Source organism: Sinohyriopsis cumingii, chromosome 13 (genome assembly GCF_028554795.1).
Source record: "Sinohyriopsis cumingii isolate HCF-2022 chromosome 13, ASM2855479v2, whole genome shotgun sequence".
Taxonomy (NCBI): Eukaryota; Metazoa; Mollusca; class Bivalvia; order Unionida; family Unionidae; genus Sinohyriopsis; species Sinohyriopsis cumingii.
The window spans coordinates 60,851,994-60,877,512 of NC_142973.1; the positions used below are offsets into that span (position 1 = coordinate 60,851,994).

The 25,519-nt window shown below is 34.5% G+C and overlaps 1 protein-coding gene across 1 annotated transcript in view; it reads left to right on the forward strand.

Moving 5' to 3' along the window:
- The window catches only part of LOC149785676 (uncharacterized), a 256,710-nt gene that overhangs the window by 216,293 nt on the left and 14,898 nt on the right, over positions 1–25,519 (forward strand). Inside the window, exons 32-38 of the mRNA XM_089979920.1 lie at positions 700–873; positions 7,238–7,417; positions 12,018–12,194; positions 12,928–13,011; positions 13,279–13,489; positions 19,694–19,817; positions 23,018–23,599. Of these exons, the coding sequence (XP_089836046.1) occupies positions 700–873; positions 7,238–7,417; positions 12,018–12,194; positions 12,928–13,011; positions 13,279–13,489; positions 19,694–19,817; positions 23,018–23,599 (1,532 nt within the window). The remainder of the gene's footprint in view (positions 1–699; positions 874–7,237; positions 7,418–12,017; positions 12,195–12,927; positions 13,012–13,278; positions 13,490–19,693; positions 19,818–23,017; positions 23,600–25,519) is intronic.

Consider the following 25,519-nt stretch of genomic DNA (forward strand, 5'->3'; position numbering starts at 1 on the left):
CAAACGACTGTTTCTCAATATTACCAAGAGAAAAATTACCAAAGACACTTTATTGAAAATTGATACTGGTTGTGCAACATATTAACCACTATACAGCCAACATTTTATCCACTATACATCCTGACGTATTTGTTCCAGTAAAATAAATTGTAAAGAAGTGATAAATCCACACTGTTTCTTTAACAAATTATCATTTTAGGATATTTTGAGTTAATAAGCATACACCTGTGATTTCATCATGTCCCCATCATGTGTTCACTCAGTCTAAATATGTCTGCATTTGAAACTCTCTACTTTAGTGGTTCATTCTCCCAGTATAGTCATATAAAAAATGAACATGTTAGATTTAATTTTTAAACTGATTTAACCCTCCAAATAGAGTACATTAGTAACAAGACATGAGGCATGCGTGATGGTAGGTTTCAAGAAAATCTTGTTATAGGCAGATTTTTTTTGCAGCTGCTTCTATCTCAAAAGGCATGCTGGGATCAAGACACTTGTACTTAAAATGGTTAAATTTTTTGAAAAGTTTTGACTAAAAGGGGTTTAAATGTTTATTAAAGCATGTGTCGGTATGACATCAAATATAATAATATATTTTACCTTTCATTTTGTCATTATCAGTACAAAACAAGAACAGTGCAATAAATGATACCACTTTTAAATCAATATAAACTGCTTTTTTCTATCCCTCTATAGTTCCAAAGAGACCAACATTTTCAGCCATTGAGCAGAGTCAAAGAGTGCCAATTCTGGCCTCTCACAAGAGAGCCTCATCCTGCCGACTTTCGATAAGGGACATAATCAGACTCCCTATAGCATCTTCATCACCTTTCACTTTGCCCATTTACAATGATGATATTCTTCATGCAGGTGTTGTTAAAACATTACGATTTATTTTATTTTTCTGCTAGCATTACCTTTATCTTTTATTTTATGTGCCTTGTACATAATTTTAACAACTTTACCTTTCATATTTTGATCTTGTTGTACTTTATGTTTGCATTTATTTGAAAGGGTTTATCTTCCTAAAGTTTTTGTGCAATTCTTAATTTTTACTTTTTTAGAACATTACATTTAATTTGCACCATATAGCCATTATTGTGCTGAAGTGTCATCAAATGCTGAGACACACATGCATCTGCAATTTCATAAAAGGTTTTTGGCAGCACATTGTTGTAGTCTCATGTTATTGGGAGACTCCATGGCAATATTCAGTAGGAAATAGTCATTGGGTCATGCCTATTACAACACAGTTGGGAGACTCCATGGCAGTATTCAGTATCAATAGACATTGGAGCATGACTATTACAGCACACTTGTGAGGTTCCATGGCAGTATTTGGTGGCAGTAGAAATTGGGTCATGCCTATTACAGCACATTTGGGAAACTCCATGGCAGTATTCAGTGGCAATAGACATTGGGTCATGCCTATTACAGCACACTTGGGAAACTCCATGCCAGTATTCAGTGGCAAAATAAATTGGGTCATGCCTATTACATCACACTTGGTAAACTCCATGGCAGTATTCAGTGGCAAAATAAATTGGGTCATGCCTATTACAGCACACTTGGGAGACTCCATGGCAGTATTCAGTGGCAAAATAAATTGGGTCATGCCTATTACAGCACACTTGGGAGACTCCATGGCAGTATTCAGTGGCAATAGACATTGGATCATGATTATTACATCACACTTGGGAGACTCCATGGCAGTATTCGGTGGCAATAGACATTGGTAGCAGCACACTTAGAAGAATTAAAATTATTATACCCTCACACTATATTGGCAGTTTCCTTGTGCTGAACTTAATATTTTCAAGGGTAGTAGACATTAATTTAGTTCATAAGGGTCAGAGGTGAAAGATTACTACAGGCAGACTGCTGCTTAAATTTAAACACTTTGATTCCTTTTAGATTCAAACTTTATAAATAGTTTAGCCATGGTTACAGTCACTCCCTGTGAATTTTTGGACTAAAAAGGGTACAAGTTCAAAGTTAATTCAGGTGTAATTTCCTGTTGGGTTTCCTCACAGTACTGACTTCGATTTTCTTAAGCCATTTCTTATGAAACTTAATAAATTGTATTTGAATGCACACAGATACTGGTTGTGGGTAGGTGGTCAAAAGCTCAAGGTCACTCTGGTTATAATTGGCCAGATTGATTAATGTCTGTCATTCACCCATCTGGCATCACTACTCAAGTTAGGGTTTGTGTTAAAGTCATGAACTCAGAAACTATTGTTCATAAAGTTACAGAAGTTGGGGTTTAGATGTATAATTTGCTGTACTAGACATTTCAGAGAAAAGTTGGTCATTGTGAGACATATTTTTGGTCTATTGATTTTCATTAATCTTTCTGCATAGCCCATTTTCTCAGGCACTGTTGCATATCATAACTTGATATGTAATTGCACCATGCAGATTACTACAGCCAACAGTGATAACTTTATCACTGTAACCTATATTGCATGATTGAGACATTTGTGCTTTACTACAGTTTATCTTGGTCAAGGATTGCATTTTGCTCATTTTCTCAGACAAATTTGCACACTGAATTAAGTCAGTTTATATTTAGCTGTATTATATGGAGTACTACCTAGTTTCATGAAAATTAGGTCACTGTAACCAATATTTCATATTCCACTGATTTGGTTTAACCTTTGCATTTAACTCATTTTGTCGGACACATATCTTGGTATGTAATTGTGCCATAAGTACTACTACAGTCATAAGTGAAAACTAGGTCACTGCCCATATATCATTGCTCAGTCATTTATGCCATATTTGGCATTAAGCTCAGTTTCTCTAGGCTGGGGTTTGCATTTTGGTCATTTTTACTTATTTTTTGCTCATAATAGAGTCATATATTTGTACCACATCAATAAAAATGAATTGTTGGTATTGATGGCTTGCAATCCAGCCATTCGGCCATTTGGCATTTTTCTTGTTTTTATTTAGGTAGCTAAACAACAGTCCATAATAAACATTTGCTATGGTTTCTTGTCCACATGAAAGGCCAAATATGGTATTGGGGCACTTAAACATTTTGGGGTTTAAAGGGCAAAGGTAGAGGTTATTATGAATAAAATATGATTTCACCCAAATATTTCCTGTTTTCTTCCCCACATCAAATTAACTTTCTTTAAGTATAGGCATCTCATTCTTGGTATAAGTTTCACTTAAATATCATTTCCAACAGCTTGAGTCAGTTGGGAAATCTCAACAAGAAGCATTATAGGGTTTAGTAATGTTGGGCATTTTTCTCACAGTTACTATATCACACCATACCAGGGGTTTATAATAGTTTGCCGTGAAACTAGGGAAGGAAAACATAAAATTTTGCAATTATTGATAAATTATTCCTTTCTCATATACCACCATGTTGACCAATTCTGCATGTCATGGTAATTTTGCGCAATGATACGACATTCCTGTAAACATGGGATCATGTGTTGGTTCTGGTAAAAAATCCAATTTGTATCATGAAAGAACAATCATCCTTTAATTAAGGGAAGTGATATTAATAATGGGTACAAAAATATCCCACATTTCTACCCTAAACGCATATAAAAATGTGATTTCTAAATGTCAACATGAATACACACTCCATGACCTTTTTTGAACTTTTAACCCAGAAATTCCTATTTACTATCTATCTTTTAGAATCATACAAATAAATACATTATCAGTGTTTTATCTACAAATGGCTTCATGTAAGTCATTTGACTGATCAAGGCCAAGAACAATGAGTCAGAATCCAAACCTATGAGTCCTATTCAAGCCAATGATCACTCTTCAGTAGTTTTTTTAAAATAATTACACATTTAACTACACAACAAAAATATTTGTTATATAATGTGACTACAGCCAATAAGGTAATTCCCTTGCCAGAAGCATCTGAACATTCTGTGTTTGTTAAAAATCTTGTTGAAGGTTTCATGTCATAAATAATCTGAGCAGATATGACAAGGGGTTTATTGTTGGATATGTCAGTGCTTTCATCTGCCATTGCTGTCACAAATGACGAATTTTGCAGGTCACATATAAGACTCTCCTCAACAACGTTTGATAGGCTCTCAAATACCTCTGAACAGGTAGTAGCCGAGTCATACTGATTGGCAGAATTCTTCAAAATGCCAATGGCATTAATTTCTGCAGCTGTTAAATCGTGTATTAAATTAGGAAGAGATCTGTATTTAAAAAAAGGGATGTCTTCTACACTCAGCCAGTGTACACATGTGGTCCAAATAATAATTTTGTTCGTTTCAGCTCTATTTTAATCTTTTTGCCTTGGATGCCATTTTCAGTTGAACGCTGACAGTATCTTGGAACAACGCAAGGCATACACTTGAGCGAATGGAAATTGTTGCTTTGTTGCATGACAAGGATGCGCATAAAATAATAGTTTCTCATGAGAATCACTTTAAAATCACGTCTCTTTCTTGTGTGTGGTGATTATACAGTTCTAACATCCTGTTGCTACAAATCATGTGACAGTTACAGGTCACGTAAGATCAGCTCCAGGCTCCACACTCACTTGTAACTCTATGTATTATGATAACATCAGCATAAGAAACTGACGTGCACGTGTTTTACCTGTTTGGGAGAGTTGTAATCTAGCCAGTAAGGTGTTAATCAGCAAAACATAATAATGGGGTGTGTCAGTTTACATACCTGCAACGATTTTTAGACCAAACCTTTGTTTGGTGTTAATCAGCAAAACATAACATTGGGGTGCTTAAGTTTACATACCATTGATGACTTTTGTGCATCAAATCAGAAAAGTCTGTGTATTTGATGCATGACGCATGGGTAGATAAGACACTGCATTATATAAAAGATGGAAATATATACCTTAAAATGAAACTGCGTTTTAATCCAAGTTTCCAAATTTGCAAGCAGTTGTCCCACACATACAAAATTGTCTGCTATCCAAAATGTCAAACTTGCAGCTAAAACGGGATTCTCAAGAAATTGCCCTGCGTATAGTTTTTCTAAATGCTTTAGTATTTTTTTCCCCCATAAACGAGACGTTGTAAACTTATTACATCCTATTCATTGTTGTTTCTCTTCAACATAATAACTGATTTTTTTAAAAATATGTTGAACTTTACTAAATTTTTTACAAGATCTGTTTAGTTTGCTTGAGATCTCTTTACATTTATTGGCAATGTTACGTTGAATTTTGTAAAACCAGCTATAAACCTGACCTAATTATTCGACTGAAATGCTGACAGAAATAGTCCAAAGTAATGTTTATCATTTCCATAGCCTGATCAATACATATTACATCTTTTCAAAGCTATGCACAGAATAGGCTGACATGTCATGAGTCATGAAAACACAGGTGTGTTATCCCGTGCATCCAAATTTAATATTATTTTGAGCAGAATATTCTGGTGACAATTGCCTCTTTTCAAATGGTAAGCATTGCAGTATTTTATTTTCGTCAATCGGCTGAATTTGATACACATTTTGTTTCAATATTGGTGGCAGAAACCTTAAGGGCACAGAAATGCCCAACAGTGTTGTATACGTAGGACTGAAAACAAGAGTTGAATCAATGATTTTATAGCTTAACTCTGCAAAACCTTTTTTGTACTTTACAGTAGCTATTGTAAATATTAATTTTCATTCAGAAAAAAAATTCAGAAACAATAAATTTTGAGAATAAAAACAACTCATTTTTTTAACTCTAGTTTTCTTAGTGCTTTTTGTCTTTCACAGTTTTCAAGAATGTCCATCCATCTGTCCCACTTTCCTTCTGTCTATTAGTTCAGATGTCCATCCATCTGTCCCACTTTTCTTTCTATCCATTGTCCAAATGTCCATTTATCTGTAACACTTTCCCTTATGCTTCATAATAACATTAAAGTTGTTTGAGATTTAGGAATGAAATGTGTTATACTTGTACATCATTGCTAGAAGGTTGGTCACTTTCCACATTGGTTGGGTCATTGCTTAATATTCAATACTTTCATCACACTTTCTCATCCACTATATAATTTGAAAGTAATTTTAAATTAAGGGATACAATTTGATTTACCTACACATCATCACTTGAAGATTCTTCTAGTACCATGCTGGGAGTGCTATCTTCAAGGTCAAGGTCATGGTGCAGTTATTTATATTTCATTCCAGCACACTTACATTTTCACCCTATAAACTTTAAAGCCATTTGAGATTATGGGATTTAATGTGCTATACAGTACTTATAAATCATCACTAGCAGTTGTGTCACATATGACATTGAGATCCTCTTTTCAACCTCAAGGTCATGAATGAATATATACATCTGCTTCAGACCTGCATTTCTACCTTAAAACTTCAGAGGTGTTTGAGATTAAGGAATGAAATTAGGCATACTTATACATCATGACCACAAGGTGTGTTACCACATTGGGGGAACTATCATTCATGTCAGGGACATGGCTCAGTAGGTTACATTTTCAGTCACACTTTTCCTTCCACTTACTGACTTTAAAACCATCTAAAATTAAGGGATGAAACTTGGTATTATTGTACATTATGATTACAGGTGTGCTGCATGCTACATTGAGGGTCCTTATCTCCATGGTTAAGGTCAAAGTTTAGTATTTTATGTTTCCCATCACATTTTCTTTGTTTCACTATAATTTTAGGGCTATTTGAGATTAAAGGATGCATCTTGGTGTCACCTTTAGTTGTTGTATCACGTTCATTGTTATCAATGTAATGGTACTGTATGTTGAATTTTTCTGTCATACTTTCATTTCCATCCTAAAATTGTTCAACTATTTGAGATGAAGTGATGAAACTTGGCATAACTGTATATAGAATCACTACCATACTTTGGGGTCCTATCTTCCATGTCACATTTGCCATTACACTTTCTCACTTAAGAGCTGTTTAAAATAAAATGGTGCAGCTTGCTATACTTATGCATTGTAATTACTGAACAGAGGGAAAGAAATTTTTTAAAACAATCCATGCATCTTGTAAAACACAGAGGAAACTGTATTTATCTATCTCTCTACACTGTAAACTTTAATACTGTTACAGTAATGCTGTGAACATTTCAGTAAAGACAGCATTTTCAGCACATTTATGGAGTTTTGTTTTTTAAAAATTTTTTTACATCTTGTTTCATGATAGTGTATTTAACATTGTTGAAACTAATGAAAATGTGCAAATTTGGGTTTTATTTGTCAAATTCAAGAAAGATTTATGTTCACGAAAATGTTGTGATTTATAGTACTTCCAGAGAGGCCATTATATTCGGCCAGAGATTTCACACGCACGCGACATATTCTGTCCTCTCACAGACGAGCTTCAACCAGCAAACATCTAGTCCGAGAGACTGTTAGACTGCCTGTCATGTCAGACTCACCTCTTGGTTTATCCTTTTACCATGATGATGTTCTGCATCCAAGGGGTGATTAATAATTATGACTTCCTAGAATGTTGTGTAGCAATTGCACAAGTTGTCAGTCACAAATCATATTTTGAAAAGCACAGCAAAACCTAACACCTTGCACAGCACATATGACAACGCTTAATCATAGTAGATTTTTCTCATATTACTGAAAGAGATGCTGATATTTTTTAAGACTCATAACATGAATTTCCTGATATTTTATTCAGATATAATGTTTTTCTAGTTGATTATTCAAATGGACACTATAATGTAAACTTTTAACATCTGAAGTTTGGCAATCTATGGTACCTGTAACAGTATAGTCGGGTTGCTTAGAATTCTGTATTTATAAAATGTTATAGTGTAGTCCCAAAATATACATTATATGCATACCCTTATATACCTACCACAAATATACTATAATACTGTACTTTTGTCTAAGTAAAAAATGTTACATGTGTTTTTATAACCCCAGAAAGCATGTGCCAAAGAGCCTGAGAGTTCAAAGTGAGGTACCGAGTTATCTACATCATTTCCCTTATAAATTAATGGAGACATTCTATATTTTCTTTTCTTCTTCCAATTTTTTTTTTGTATGTAACATCAATTTTATCAGCTAAATGTTAAATGAGAATTCTTTTGTGGTGGGAGGTAATGTGCTCGTGACTAACGCAGAAATTTAAACCTGTAAATATTTTCAAGATACATGTAATTTTTTTCTCCCAGTACCATTTATGTGATGAGGATTACCTTTAATTGGCACTAAACAGTGATATAGTAAAATGTTACTCCATACATGCATTGTTGAAGATTACCAATAATTGGCTTTACACAGCAGTGTTTTAAAATGCCACCAAATACATGCATTGTTGAAGATTACCAATAATTGGCTTTACACAGCAGTGTTGTAAAATGCTACCAAATACATGCATTGTTGAAGATTACCAATAATTGGCTTTACACAGCAGTGTTGTAAAATGTTACTCCATACATGCATTGTTGAAGATTACCAATAATTGGCTTTACACAGCAGTGTTGTAAAATGCTACCAAATACATGCATTGTTGAAGATTACCAATAATTGGCTTTACACAGCAGTGTTGTAAAATGCTACCAAATACATACATTGTTGAAGATTACCAATAATTGGCTTTACACAGCAGTGTTGTAAAATGTTACTCCATACATGCATTGTTAAAGATTACCAATAATTGGCTTTACACAGCAGTGTTGTAAAATACTACCAGATACATTACATTGAAAAGGTAGTTTCATATGCAGCTCCTTTTTTTAAAAAAATAAATGAAAGTGTAATCAAATTGGAAAAACATGGTTCTCTTCACAAGCATCTCTCTCAGAAGCAGATACATTAAAGTTCCATTGTTTGTAAAGACATTTTGTAGCTGCATGGATATATTAATATATTTACCAGATACCTTTTAAAGAAATAAATCCTTGGCTCAGATCACAATGTGAAGAAAGAGATTGTAGGTTGTAAGCAGTTACTGAAAAATTCAGTGCAGGAAATAGAGTTACATCAAAAAGTGAATGTCATTGCTTTAAATTCACAGTGAATGGGAAAAGAGGTAAACTGAAAGGGAGAGAACAAATAGCAAATCAAAGGATTTAAGTCAGGGGGCTATAAGTCTGGGTGTACCATGTCTCGACATCACAGAAATCAAAAACTTTTTTCAATATCAGCTAAAAGTGAACAGAAAATATAATTTCCCAAACCTTAAAATTTCTCACAGAGAGAGAAATGTATTTCAGAATGCTGTAAGCAGATGACTACATGGATGCACTTATTTTCACTTACTCTGAATGAGAGGTACATAAAACAATGCAGGATATTGGACTGGATTGTGTGTGGGGGGGTATGGCACATCAACACATTAAGTCATGGAAGGCTCAAACTGGTAGTCAAGCCCACCCACCCACCCACCACAGAAGACAATTCACTTACATCCTTGTTTAAGAATCATGAACAAGTTCAAATTTTTATATCAACAATGCTCCACAATACAGTAGTATATGTAGCAGCACATTTTTCCTATAAATAAGCCAACTAAATAAATCCAGTTTACTGACTTGAAGGTAAAAAGAGAGATTTTTTTAATGCTGAGATCTGGTTGTCTCGAATGTCATATAATTTAATGAAAACAAGAAAATGGAAATGTGCAAATTATAACTGATGGTGTGGGGTGATTCTCCTTTGTTGAAAAATAAAATCAGAAACACGTTTATTGCAACTACCTAATCTATCACAGAGATGAGGGAAGGATTATTCTTGGAATCGTGAGCATTTTTCCACATTATTATTCATTGCAGCAATAAATTTAATTCACTTTTTACTGTGGACAATTAACAATTTCACTGTTAATTGCTGATTATTAATTGTGACTGTTAAATATGACACTCCAAATTAGATGGATTCTTGTAATATAAAAGGACACCTTCCCAAGCCAAAATATTTGTTTGAGGCCAGTTCTTCTATAAGTACTGACAATGACTACTGCTTTGATTTCTGCAGAACATCCACTGAAGTTAGATGTCTTATGGACAGACCATTTAATGTTCTAAAGGGGGTGGAGGGGTGAAAGAGACAGACCATTTAATGTTCTAAAGGGGTAGAAGGGACAGTCCATTTAATATTCTCAAGGGGTGTGGAAGGGACATACCAGTGAAATGAGGTCTACTTTCCATTGATCATGATGTAAATTTCTTGTGCAGCATAATTTAAACTGAATTGGAAATGCATATAAATTTTTTGCATCAGCAGTAACTCCAAAGAGAGGTACATATACATTGCATAAAAGCTGAAGAACCCTTTCTAAAGGTATGTGTATAGAATATACCAGCCTCTTTTGAAATTATTTTTTATTGTCAAATATATAATCAACATAAAGATGATTGAGTCTTCAAATGTTATCCAATTGTAAATCACTCTGATGTCTTAGTCTTTCCATGGATGGTCTTCATGCCATGGCTATTCCAGTGTCATTCAGTAATGTCGACCAGCCTCCTCCGTGCACAAGACATACTTGCCAAGTCGCAGTGGCGATTTGTAAGTATTAAGCCCTCCACCATGAAGCTTCGTTGCAAAATGAGCATGGAAGGGATAGATGTCCACCATAACACATGGAGAAACAAAAATCATATGATCTCTACTGTGCAGTAGAAAGTAACTTTTAAAAATTTTCAGGACTTAGGAAAGGCTTTTTAAAAAAAAAACTTCGTTAAATAATGTGTGAAAATATTTTTTTAATGTATTTTGAAAGAGAGTGTAAATGTTTGTTCTGACACAAGTTGACTGTTACTCTGGGTGTCATTACTGCACTATATAATCCAGTTTGGCACAGGTTTTATTGGAAGAGGTTTTTTTACTGATTCATTTTCTGAATTTCACCATTCTTCATCTTGGTGTATGACTCCACAGAATGAATTAACAGTTTGAAAATTGTGTTGTTTTAATAATGTTGTGTCGTTTTAATAATGTATTGGATTACGGTTTTAGGACAAGTTTATTTTGCAAAGTTTGTTTCCTTGGGAAATTGAAATGTTGCATTTTGAAAATACTTTTTCACACTTAAGATTTAATTATTAAATTTCCTCTGTGATGTACTTCTATTATCTGACATTTCCTTTAGGGATAATAATCCATCTGTTTAACCATGTTCTTTTGTTTCCTCCAACATCATAATTATTCCAAAATATTTTTTTTATTAGAAAAGATTTTTATGTAGAGGTGTGACTGTTCAAATAATATTTACATATGCAGCATCGTAATATTTTAAATGTAGCAATGTCTAAATAAAATATTAACATTTACAATTATTTTGCTCAGGCATATGCATTATAAAAATTACAGGGTTATTTTGATACCTGATAATAAAAGTTGACTTAAGCTGTGTTTTGTGTACAAAAATAGAAATAATTTAAAGTTGCATGTACTTCAAGCAAGAGACAAGTAATTGGCATATTTTTATGTATTTTGTAAAACATTATCGATATGTATTTATTACTAAATTGCTGTGGTAAATGAAGCGTTAATCTCCAGCAATTGTTTTTGTTTATGTAGTATTGGGCCTTTATAAAGCTTATGGATTTCTACCATTTAAAACAAAATATGTCCAATGTATACATGTTACTTAATTTAAATTATTTCAAGATAAGGACCCTACTACATAGTTCATTATTTCTCCCATCATAATGTATACAGCCATACTCCTTTTAAACAACATTTCTCTTCATCTCCCAGTATAAGATTGGGTGGGGAAGTGAGATTTATATGTTGCAAAAATAAAGCATTACTGTATGTACTTTCTTTTAAGACAAGTCCAACCGCAAAGTGCACAGACCCAGATCTGCTGTCACATAATGTGCCAGCAGATCTGGATCAGTGCAGTTTGTTAGCAGTAATCAGTAAAATGAACAACACAGACCCTGATATACAGACATTATGCTGCAGCAGATCAGGATCTTTATTATTTGCAGTTTGACTCGACTTATAAGTGAGCATTTAAGGTAACTAAATGTATGAAAATGTAATGATTCTTAAATATAATGATATACAGAAATCATTCATCTTTTCATTAAACTAATGTTTTTCTTCTTGCAGCAAGCTCTAGTAGGATCAGAACTCAAATCCCTTCAGCAACATTTGTAAATTATGAAACGTTCAAGATCTCTCAAATGTCAATCAGCCCAGGCATGGAAGGTGGTGAGTTAAAGACAGATACAAATACTGGACAATTAGAGGGGGAAAACTTGGACATGGAGGAAAACTCAGGAATAGGTAAGATTAATTCTGTTTAGAAATTATCATGTTACTTCCATGTGAAAGTTACAAATATTGTCTTGCAACAGTGATAGAATTTGAATGGAAATCAGAATTGCAAGTAAACTGCAATACTAGTTATACAAACTTAAATTTTACACAAAATGTTTCTGCAAATATGCCGATGGCTGGATTAGATTTTCACACATCTTGAGTGATTATTTAAATTTTTGGTAATTTTTACCCTCAAGAAGTTGCCTATTAGCATCAAAAGCAACATACTGTTTTGTCATGCGCTGTTTATTCATGTACCTCTCACTCTTTAAATATTCTTTGTGGCCTTTATGATGGGACTTTCCAGTCATGCACCTCTTCATCGTTAAGAATTCTTCAAGGCCTTTATGATTCCAGTCACACACTTTTCCTTTTTTTAAATGTTCATGGCCTTTATGATAGGGCATTCCACTCACACACCTCTCTCTTTTTAAATGTTCATGGCATATATGATATATAATCGCTTTATAAGTCGAGTCAAACTGCAAGCAATAAAAATCCAGATCTTCCTTAACATAATGTCTTGCAGATTAGGGTCTGTGTTGTTTGTTTTATTGAATACTCCTAACAAACTGCACAGACCTATATCTGCTGGCACATAATGTGACAGCAGATCTGGGTCTGTGCTGTTTTGGATTCATCTTATAAGCTTTATATATGTTGTGTGTATCTCAGACATTTGTTCTTGTTTGTACAGTGGAGGAGGAGCCTAGAAGAGATACCAGTCATCACTCAAATCAAGGCCACCACAAACACAGAAGTGGACGGGTCAGCCGACGAGGTAGGACCACATGTGGCTAATCTTAAAAGGATGATGTTATAGTTTTTCTGTTTGTTTATCTAACTTCATGCATTTGGAGTTTAATATGCACTCTGAATTTCTCCAAAAGAAAAAGTGGTTCTCTAGCAATCTAATTTTTTGAACATTTCTGGCAATTGTAGATTATTGCTTTACTAAGGGAGACAAATTACCATAAACAACATTGCTACTGTTTGTGCTTCTGTGTCACTGATGGTTATTATTCAGTCCAAAATTTGATCCATACAGAAATGAGAGACTCAGATGAGGAAGAGGAGGAGGAGGATGGTAGTAGAGCCAAGGGACCAGATTATGTAACAGATCCACATGCATCTCGACAACCCAGAGTAAAGTCTGCCAAGGGAGCAGAGGAAACTAACAGTGCAATACAGAGTATACTGGAGCTTAAAAAATCTCTGGCGTCATCTGCCCTGCAGTCAAATCTTAGCCCCACAACAGGGTTGGTAATGATGTATACATCTTATATTAGGTTTTTTCAGTAGATTGATCGACTTAACCTCTAAAATAAAAATGTCTCATGGAAAATATCCCTAAATTATGCTACATCACCCTGATGCTTGACATCACCTGCATTTAGCTATATCTTCTACATGATATTCTCTAGGATACCTTATTCCACAATTCATTTGCATTAAAGAAATTAAATCTTTTCTTTATTATAATAGTTACAAGTTGGCTCACACAATTACACTGGTCAACAGTGAAATCATTACTGACTTGAAAAGGCCCTAATCTGTAGTATTTTGGTGTGCCGAACACGAATATAACCGTGAAAAATTTGTATTGGCTCTCGTTTTGAAGATATTCATATACCTCATTTTCTATGTTTCACTGTGTAAATTTCTCCAGTAGGACTGCAGCAACATCCGGAATAATGATGTAACATTGCATAATACCATCATGCTCACATCATCCACAGTTGATTGCATCATTTTCTGATGCAATGCAATACTAATGCCATGCGGCTGCTGAAGTAAGTTGACGTCAGCAGTGTACTATACATGTGTAGGCCTATTATACTAATGCCAGGCGGCTGCTGAAGCTGACGTAAGCAGTGTACTATATAAAGCCCAATCAGATAGGTTCAGCATTTAAAATATTTTAGACGTTGTGCGAGACAGTTCAAGCTACTGTTACATAAAACTTATTATTTTATCCATTTACGTACAATAAAGAACAGTAATGCCTCGAAAGTGTGTTAATACCGCGGACAATTTTTGCTATATTTGTGGGGAAGTGACATTTGCCAACCAGAAGAAAAGTATCAATTCTCAAGTGAAGAAGGCATATCATCTTTACTTCGGATGCAAGGTTGGTGACCAAGACAAGCCTTGGGCTCCGCATATATGCTGTGCTACATGTACAACACAGCTTTCACAGTGGTTGAATTGCAAAAGGTCATCAATGCCGTTTGCAGTCCCAATGGTGTGGAGAGAGCCAAGCAACCACCTAAATGACTGTTACTTCTGCTTGGTTCCTCCTCTTTCCGGCGGAATAACGAAGCGAAAGAAGTCGAGAATAGTCTACCCAAACATTCCGTCTGCATTGAGACCAGTTCCACATGGTGAGGGACTTCCTATTCCAGAACCTCCAGCAGAATATTCTCTTGATTCATCTGACGAAGACAAAGGTGAGTCGACCTGTTCTTCTCCTGGTCCATCAGCATGCAGTGATCCAGATTTTCACTGTGGTGCATCATCAACCCCACACAGAATAACACAGGAAGAACTAAATGACTTGATTCGTGATTTGGACTTATCAAAGAACAAGGCAGAATTGCTAGGATCAAGACTCCAACAATGGAATCTTCTAGAAGAAGATGTCACAATTATTGCATATCGAAAGCGCCACCAGCAATTGGAGCCTTTCTTCAGAAAGGAAAGTAATCTGATATTCTGTTCCGATATTGAGGGCCTCATGAATGCTTTAAAAATCACTCATGACCCACAAGAATGGAGACTATTTGTGGACTCTTCGAAACTGAGTCTCAAGGCTGTGCTTTTGCACAATGGAAACATTCTTCCATCTATTCCAGTAGCGTATGCTGTCCACATGAAAGAGACATACGATAACTTAAGGCAGCTACTGAATTCCATTGAGTATAACAAGTACAGCTGGCACCTCTGTGGTGATTTGAAGGTAGTTGCCCTTTTAATGGGACTGCAGCAAGGATATACAAAATACATGTGTTTCTTATGCGAGTGGGATAGCCGAGCAAGGGAAATGCACTACATGAGGAAGGAATGGACTCACAGGCAGAATGTAGCCATTGGAGAGAAGAATATCCAACACCCAGCTCTGGTTGAGGCTCAGAAAATCTTGCTACCACCCCTTCACATCAAACTAGGTTTGATGAAGAACTTCGTGAAAGCCATTGACCGGACTTTGCCAGCATTCCGATACCTGCATGAAAAATTCCCTCGACTCAGCGAAGCAAAGATTAAAGAGGGAGTTTTTGTGGGTCATCAGATTCGAGAGCTTTTCAAAGATGACCGGTTCAACAACTTGCTGGAAGGTGACGCGAAACAAGCATGGAATGCTTTTCGCCTAGTTTCTACAAACTTCCTCGGAAATGTTAGGGCAGAAAACTATAAGGAACTAGTAGAAGACATGTTGATGAAGTATAAGAAACTTGGCTGCAATATGTCTCTAAAGATTCACTTCCTTCATTCCCATTTGGATTTCTTTCCTAGCAACTGTGGTATTGTTAGTGATGAACACGGCGAACGTTTTCATCAAGATATCGCAACAATGGAACAAAGATACCAGGGAAAATGGTCCACTACAATGCTGGCTGACTACTGCTGGACACTCCTCAGAGATGCTCCCGAACAGCTGTACAAGAGACAGGTGAAGAAATCTAAGATGTAGTCAATGACTTGATTTTTTATAGGTAGGCTATTACAGTTGACCTTTTACTATTGGAATGCATTTCGTTATGTAAACATTAATTTCTTGCAGATTACAAAAAAACTAGAGCCAATTTTGCAATTTGACTGTCATATTCGTGTTCAGCACATAAAAATTGATAAGAATTGACTAATTTTATTTCAGTAACATGACTTTTGTAAAAATTTGTTGTCCAGTGTTATTTTTTATTTACCAGGAAACAAAATCTCAAGATCAAAATCAGAAAACTATGTGAGACATTCTATAACATTGATTAGAGTTCGTTCAAAAATGGTAATGAAGAATAATTTCTCAATGACCTATATAAAGTTCCATGGAATATGATCCAAAATTTGGATGACAGATAAAGCTCCGAGGGTGTGGACTGACTTATTCATGGATGTAGTCTCTAAGCATGCACCACTGAAAGAACGTCAAGTAAAGACTGAAATTCAACCTAATTGGCTTACTACTGAAATCCTAGATGCTATGAAAACATGAGACCAATTCAAGGCTATGGAAAACCATGCACAATATAAAGTATGGAGAAATAAAATAACAAGTATGGTTAAAAAAGCTTAAAAAAATTATTATCAACCATTGCTTGAAAACAAAAAGAGCAACACAAACTCCATCTGGAAAGTCTTCAATGAACTAACTGGAGGAACACACAAAGGTCAAACAAATAAAATTCACTCACTTCTGGTACATGACACCAAAGTCACTGATGACACTGACATTGCAAATGTTTTCAATGATTTTTTCACCAACATTACCACAAAGTTGAAAGAACCAGTGATAGAAAACAATTATAATGAACTGAAAAAGTTCTGCAGCAGCAAAATCTTTAAGGAGGTATGTTTCTCTATCCCACCAGTATCAAAAAGCTTTGTTACAAAATGTCTCAGTGAACTTGATACCAAGAAAGCTACAGGACTTGATCAGATTGGTCCATGGCTCATTAAATCTTCTGCCTCTGCTGTTGTAGATAGCATAACATTCATAATCAATTTAAGTATTGCAACCTCATCTGTCTCCAAAATATGGAAAACTGCATAAGTAAATCCTATTCACAAATCTGGTTCTAAGGATGACGCTGATAACTACCAACCAATCTCAATACTACCAAACTTGTCAAAATTGATTGAAAAACATGTCCATGACTCATTCATGTCATATTTAACCAAACACTTGCTTTTACACCCTAATCAATCAGGCTTTAGACAGAAACATTCCTGTGAGACTGCCTTGATGTCCCTAACTGATAAATGGCTTCAAGCACTTGACCAAGGTAGAATAATAGGATCTGTATTTATAGATTTCAGGAAAGCTTTTGACATGGTGGATCATGAAATCCTTTTGAAGAAACTGAAAATCTACCATTGTGATGAAAGAAAAGTTAGATGGTTTACTTCTTACTTAAGTGAGATAACACAACATGTTTACATAAATAATGTTCTGTCTGAACCTGGAACAATTAGATATGGAATACCACAAGGCTCAATTCTAGGTCCATTACTATTCATTTTATTTATTAATGACCTACCACTTTTACTAAGAGACTCAATATCGTCTACAGATGTCTATGCAGATGACACAACATTGTCAGACATCCAAAACACAAAGCATGAACTCAAAATTTCTTTACAGAATGCCCCAAAACAAACTGGAAAACTGGTGCACATGCAGTGGCATGGTGGTAAATACAGGTAAAACTAAAATATTACTTTTCAACATGGCAAAAAAGGACAAATCTTGATAGTGATGAACTATGTCTGCCATGGAAGGATAAAAATTTGCAAATGGTCTGTCATGATAGACTACTTGGTGTTCTGGTAGATAATAACCTATCATGGACTGAACATATCAAACATATCAGTAAAAAGGTCAATTAAGTTTACGGCGTGTCAGTAGGATAAGACATTTTCTCCCTGAAAGGCACAGAAAACTATTTTATAACAGTTACATACAACCCTATTTAGACTACTGTAATATAGTATGGGGTAATTCAAATGATAAAAATATAGCAAAGCTGGCACATCTTCAAAAAAGAGCATAAGGGCTAATATCAATCCAGAAAGAAAGCAAGGAAAATTTAGCTGGTAAGTTAAAAATATTACCTATTAAAGACCGAATCTGTTTGAGAAAAGCCAAATTAATGTACAGGATATCCAGTAATAGTGCTCCTGAATACTTACAATCACTATTCCAGTATAGGTTACCTGGTAATACTCCCCACGTACGATCCATGTCTACCAAACAGTATAAAATTCCCAAACCAAATAAGGAGTTATTTAAAAAAAAGTTTCCAATACTCTGGAACTCTGCTCTGGAATAGTATTCCAGTTGAGATTAGAAATGCCCACTCTATTTCCTTCTTCCAAACCCAGTATATCCAGTGGCTTCATAGATGCAGCTTAAATAAATAAATTCCTTTGTATGAGGGCCTCAAGGTAGATTAGTTTTTAGCTAATTGTGTTACCCTCTTTAAATAAGGTCATTATTATTATTATTATTATTATTATTATTAGAGTGAAGTTAGAACCATAGAATTTATATGATCCTCAGAATGTTGGCTTCTCTTCTAGATTACAATTGTTTTGATACACTCCAAGTATCAGATTTGAATTGATGGATTGGAGTTTGAGCTTGACTTTCTTGCACAGAGATTTTTTGATAATATGAAGTGTGGTTGCAGCTATTTTTATTTTTAGTCTTTAAAATTAAATACATGATTACAGAGCTTAATGATTGCACTAGATCTTTAAATGACATACTTGTGAAATTTATTAGATAATTGGCGAAATAATTTTGTTATTTTTTTTTTCCTTTTATTTTCTTACGTGAAAATATGCAATTTCCCATCATGGCATGTAATGCTTGATTGTGTGTGACTACAAACGTTATACCAGCAGCAGCAAAAACAAGCACTTTGGGAGCAATTAAACAAATGGCAACTCTATTACGTATCAGACATGGAAGTAAATTTTGCTTAAGGAATTTGACTAAATGCCATTCGTGGCACTATGAAGTTATTTCCCTTACTCCATTGAAAGAAGTGATAAACCTGCTGTGATGCATTGCTGAATTAAACTTGCTTTATGGTCAGATAAAAAATAGTTGACAAAATGTCACAAAAATTTAATTTACTGCAACAGGTTAGGTCATCCCAATCCTAAAACTCTTAAGTCACTGATATTTTATCATCAGCCCATGCAGATGTGGTGAATTAAAAAAATATGGGAGTTGGGTTTAATTGTGGAATCATTGATTCTGGAGCAGGTTTGGTGTTTGATTTTTAAAAAATTCTTTTCCTGCATAAATACCAGATATATTTCACCTTTTGGTACCAAAAACTAGATTTTAACTCTTAGCTTTGTCGCTCATTACAAAATATAATTTTTTTGGTACTATTAATGTTAAAAAATTTGTCTAGTAGTGTCTGCTAAATTTTAAACGCTGACTGAACCCTGTCAAACAGGTTACATATTGTACAAATTATTATCAAGGTTTCATTCCCCCCCACCCCGTTTCCTCTGCGTATGTACATTATCAGTAGACCCCCCATATGCAAGCATGTGCATTTGGGTTACCCCCCTCCATGCGTACGTACTAAATGGACGGCCCCTAACTACATTTTATTGTGAATGATACTTCAGATTATTGCAGTACAATCAGTATGTCAGAGTTATAGATAAAATTTATCACTGACCAATGAAAAAAAATACTTACTCGCATTTCTCCTTTCTCTCAGAAATTACATCAACAAATTGTTAAAGCAGGAGACAAAGTTGAAAGAGGAAGTTGAGCATACAGGTCAAGAGATAAAGAAACTGACAACAAAGCTCCAGCATGAAATAGAAGAAAAACAGAGACAGGTAGGTAAATCAGTCCAGCAAGAAACAGGCAAGTACATGTCAATTCAGACTTAAGAGCTGTGATATATGTGGCACAGCAGGAGAATCAATCTAGTCTGACCCATTGGGTTCTCTACCACTTCTGACCTGCCAGCTTTCTTCTTTTGCTTCAAGGTAAGGGGAACTCAGTGGTATAATATTTAAAACACTAAATCATTTTGGCAAACTACTGTTTATATTTAAATATACACATACTAACGTTCTGTCCACCTCTTCAAGTTCTACATTACAGGTTAGCTACATGGTTTCCTGATACCATTGTCCACATTATTTATACACTGTGACCCTATGCTAGCACTCTCTGTTATAACACTAATTCAGATATGACACAATCATGTCGTGGCTCCTGAAATTTCATTTATATTTTTTTTTTTGTACTATTAACTATTATTTTGTTATTTCCTGCCTATTCAACCATATACATATAATTTTTTCCAGTTCATTGCTAATTATCACATATAACTGTTTTAATAATAGACTGGTTATTGATGTTTTGTCAAAGCATACATAGCACATCTAACTTTTAGTTGAAAGGAGTGAACCTTACAGTTAATCAAACACTCTTAAAATCAGTAATTAAATTTGATCCTGTAGGATTCAGTCTTGAAAGGTTTCATGGTTCAGTATTCCAGAATTTCTCCTATGATTAAGGACAAAATCCTCAGAATGTAAATTTGTCATGCTTTTTTGTTAGAACATTATATGTAGGTTAATATCCCATTTGTCATATAAAATTTACCACAACCAAATGCTCAAGAGTTTTCATGAAAATTAATGAAGAGTTAGGCTGTCAAATCTTAACCACTGTATTACCTCTTGGACAAAGGCTGTCAAATTTTAGCCACTGTATTACCTCTTGGACAAAGGCTGTCAAATCTTAACCACTCTATTACCTCTTGGACAAAGGCTGTCAAATCTTAACCACTCTATTACCTCTTTTACAAAGGCTCTGATTGCAGTGATGTCATTCTTGAACAAAGTGACCAGCCACCAGTGTTGAAATGTAATAATTGTTCAGTCATTTTTAAGTTAAAATGATGGATTTTGTGCAGTATACAGTCACAAATTCAGAAACAGAAAACTGGGCAATATATTTCCTTTAGTATGCCCACTTTAAGATGGAGCATATGATATGATATCTATAAATCACATCACTTTCCTATTTCATTCCTGCACAATTACCTTAGATCTCCATTACCCAAGTTTGTAAATAGCATGTATTTGGGGTAAGAAAGAAGCCTGTTGATTTGGATGTCAAAAACCAAGGTCACTGTGATTGAAAGAAGAAAAATGTTTTCTGCAGAGCTTCATTAGTTTAACATCATAGACCAGGACAAAACATTATGGAAGGCTTGTACTCAGGGCATGGAAGAAGCCTGTTAAGTTTGGGTGAAAAGGTCAAAGCTCAGGGCCACAAAGAAGAAAGACACATTGCCTAACCATGTACCACAACCAAAGTTTGTGGAGGATTTTCATTTAAGGTATTGAAGGGACCGATTAATTTTGGGCTCAAAGTATTTGTGACTCAGAGAAAGATTGCTTTTGCCTGATAATTTTTGTTCAAGAGGAAGTTCCTTGACCAAACTCCATAGATGGCTTCACTTAGGGTAATAAAAAAAAATAATGTACTGTGGTCTGTAACCTCCAGAATCAATTATTCCCTGCTAGAGTCTGCATAGGGAACTATTAAAGAAAAGAGCAAAAGTACAATATATTGTCCAACTGGGAGGTAGCTTTCCAAGTAGGAAAACTACTGTTCTTTTTTCATTGCATATTACAAGTGGTTGAATCATCTCAGATCCTTCTGAAGGTTGGAAAAAGGATTTGAACATATTTAATCAATTGGTAGAAAATGAGAGAGCTAGAGGTGGAGAAGTAGACTATTGAAATAAATCATCCCATTTGAAATGGAAATATATTCATTCAACTTATACTTTATAGCTTCTTGGTTGAGACATGAGAGCAGCAAATATAAAGTTGGACTTGGCAAAATATCACATTGGGATATATGGAGTTACATTTGATCAGGCATGGGAACCCATACACTATTTCAAAGAACTGTGGTTTCTTAATGCAGTGCATTTCCATAATTCTTTCCAAAAATTGTCATCCTTCATTTTCCTTTTTCCTTTTGATTTATTGATAACCTTATTCACCATAGGTATCACATCAATCATTTCTGTTTCTTAATTTTGACAGGATCACTTTTTACTTCATAACTTTTTTCAAGTTCACTACATTATAGTGAGTTCTGTATTAAATGATGTCACATATGCTTCCATTCTTTTATATGAAATTATTCATAAACAGTTTATTATAAATTTTATTATTCATATTACATTGAATATGGGGTTTTCAAATGTGAAGATTCAAAACTAAGTTTAAACAGAAACCTCCATATCTGACCTTCAATAAGTTCTTGAATTATAAAGTCCTGTAACCCTGATTGGAGCACAGGGTTATGCCTGAAAGTTGTCTACCTTATATACTCATTTCTTACTCAGTTCCAACTGCAAACACCCAGATCTGTCATTGAATCATGTGCTGGCAGATCCAGATCTGTGCATTTTGTTAGAAGTAATTAGTACAACAAACAACATAGACCCTGATCTGAGAGTGCATAATGTGACTGTAGATCAGGGTCTATGCTTTTTGCAGTTGGACTGAACTTATGAGCACATATAAATGGTACATCTGTTGTAAGATGGATCATGTCATATTAGGCATAATAGGTGTGGCTTTTATCAGTTCTTTATTCAATATTGTTTGGTTGGTGAGTGTTCTGGATGTATTGAGAGTCTAATAATGTTTGTCGGCTTATAGTGTTGATTCTAAAGTTCTTGTGTGGAGAGAAAAATGTCTTCTAATTGAAACACAATTGATCAACTCTGGCATTAAATTTACCCCTTCTTATTGTTGATGAATTTTAACTGTTCATTTGATTTTCATGAAGTACAGAAAGGAATTTTTCAGTCCTTCTTCTGACTAAAATTGGATAGTAGCATATATGCCAAATATCACAGCAGGTGTCTTCTTTGTAGATGAAAAACTCTTTTCAGATTAAAGAGCATGTTAGAAATATATTTGATTATGGGTTTAGCATGTGCTTAAGTTTCTTGATTGTTAAATCCAATAATCTAATAAATTCTCAAAATTTTCAGTATGACAGTATGGTCGACAGACAAAACAGCACATCCAGAAAGGGTTCTGCTTCTGACAAAACTGTAACAGCAAAAACTGAAGATTCATCAACAGATAGGAATACAAAATCTTCTGATCCAACTGATGATAACAGCAATCCTCGAACTGAGATTGACAAAACTAATTGCAAAAAAGAAGATGATCATCAGACAAAAAAGTTTGATGTTAAAGTACCTCCCAGTTCTGCCTCTACTGCCAGGTCTGCAACTAGCATAGATACTTCTGTGGAATATAGTACAAAATTTCATAGTTCTGTTTTGAAAAATGACCTTTCAGACCCATCAAAACCTGAAAAGCATTATCAAACTATTATGAAGCCAGTGAACAAAAGTAACAATAGTACAGCTAACAGTTTAGGTGGTGATGCCAGCAGCAACAAGGTCAGGGCCAAACCATCTGGTGTTACCAATGGCAACAGTCAGGGACCAATCATGTTACTGCGGGAACAAAGTGCCAGTAGTGGTAGCAGTAAGGATGATAATACAGAACGGAGTAAGACTAGTACAGGGACAGAGAATAAGTCAGAAACTTTCAGAACAGAGGTAAATGAGTGCCTAACTGAAGACCTGTAATAGCCATTTTTGCATGACATCATGTGCTTTCATATTTACCTCCCTTGAACTTGGTGCCAGCTATCTTTAAGGTCATCTTCAGATATCAGTTGAATATCTTAAACGTATTTAATAAAAAACTAATAATTTGTTAAAGTCTCAGTGTCAAGAAAATATGGTTTAATTATTGTATGCATATAAGTCAGTTCCTATGCCAAGTCTATTTTATTTCCAAGCCTGTTAACAAAAAAATCGCAAATTATTTTTTCCTATCCTGATAAAAACTGTTCTTATCGATTGTTGATCGAAAAAGATGACAGATACTTTTATCAGGGGAGATAAATCTAAATTATAACAACATCAGGATTTTGCTTGCCAAGTCTGTGAAGGATGTATATATACTGCAGTTTTGATCTGTTCATACTCATTTCATCATGGACCTACATGACACTAGGAAACCATATCATTTACTTTTTATAAAGGTAATCCTTTTGTATGATCGTGAATATTTTCATCTTTGTTAATTAAAAGCATTTCTTCAGCATAAATTTTGTTTACTTGAGGGCAACTGCAATTCTTCTCTTTAAGACCTGTCTGGATATTGATCATTTTTCTGTGAAGTTAAGAAATTCATTATTACGTGCACAGTAATTCTCTCAGCATCTGCTAATTTCAGCTTTAAAAAAGGACAGAAAACTTCAGAGCCAAACAAAATTTGGTAGGAATGTTTTTAAGCATGCTGTGCAAATTTACGTTGTCCAGGGTTGTCATTCTAGCAGTTATTTGACTAACATGGCAACCAGACAAACATATTTTCTCCTTCACAGAACAGCTCAGTTAGGTTTAACAAAGTTTACAGTCCTGTTCTTTAGTACATTCTCAAAGAAAAACTTGTATTTTGGCTGACATTCCAATCACTGAGATGGTTTCCAAAGCAATGAGGTGCAAAACCCTTTTGTGATTGCACTATCAATGTTGCTACTTCCACTTAAAGTAGAACTCTTAAAACTTTTCCAAAACCTTTTGACCAATTTGATTTGTTCAGAGTAATGTTCTTCAGAATCTTAGTTGCATCATTATATCAATGATAGATACATCAGTCTATATCATCTGTTATAATACTGTATTACAAAAAATTGTTGAATATGAGGCGAGTTATCCAAGTTTTTCTTTACGATGCACTCTCCCAGCATGGTATATATGCCTGCATGTTATTCAGTTAGATTTTTACTCATATTGCTATGTTGTAATAATATTTTTTAAAAACTTGCTTCCTATTTGAAACAGTGCAAAGTTAAAATTAGTAAACAAGTCGAATGTTTATTATGTAGTTATGTTTCACATTTATGCTAAATTTCTCAAAGTTTAAAGATGATATAATAACAAGAAGAGAAGATCAACATAATAAAATTAGCATCTTCAATTTAATAACTATTAAGAACTAACTAATTTGTGAAGAAGGGCAATATGTTCCTATATCAAATGGAGCACATGGATTGAAATTTAGATAGTCTATGGATTCAATGATAAACAGAATGGGTGGTTCACCATACCTGTGTATTTTATACTATGTTGATAATGAAAGAAGCCAGCTCAGATTTTGGTCCTTTTATTATTCTTTATGAAACCCTGCAGGTTATGTACATCTTTGTGTAATCTAAGATATTTTTTACACACAGTTGAAAAACTGCAGGTAATACATGAGTGTATGTTATACTTGGATGCATGTTGTTTGTATTCAGTAATTTATGGTACATTTTTATCTACATTCCACAGATTAAGAACAGAAATACCTTAGGCTTTACTATGAAATCAGATTTTTAAGAGCTTTGAGCGTGGTATTTTTATGTAAATCTATCTGGATACTCTTTCTTTTCACCTGTATGAAAAACAACTTTTCAAGGATATGTG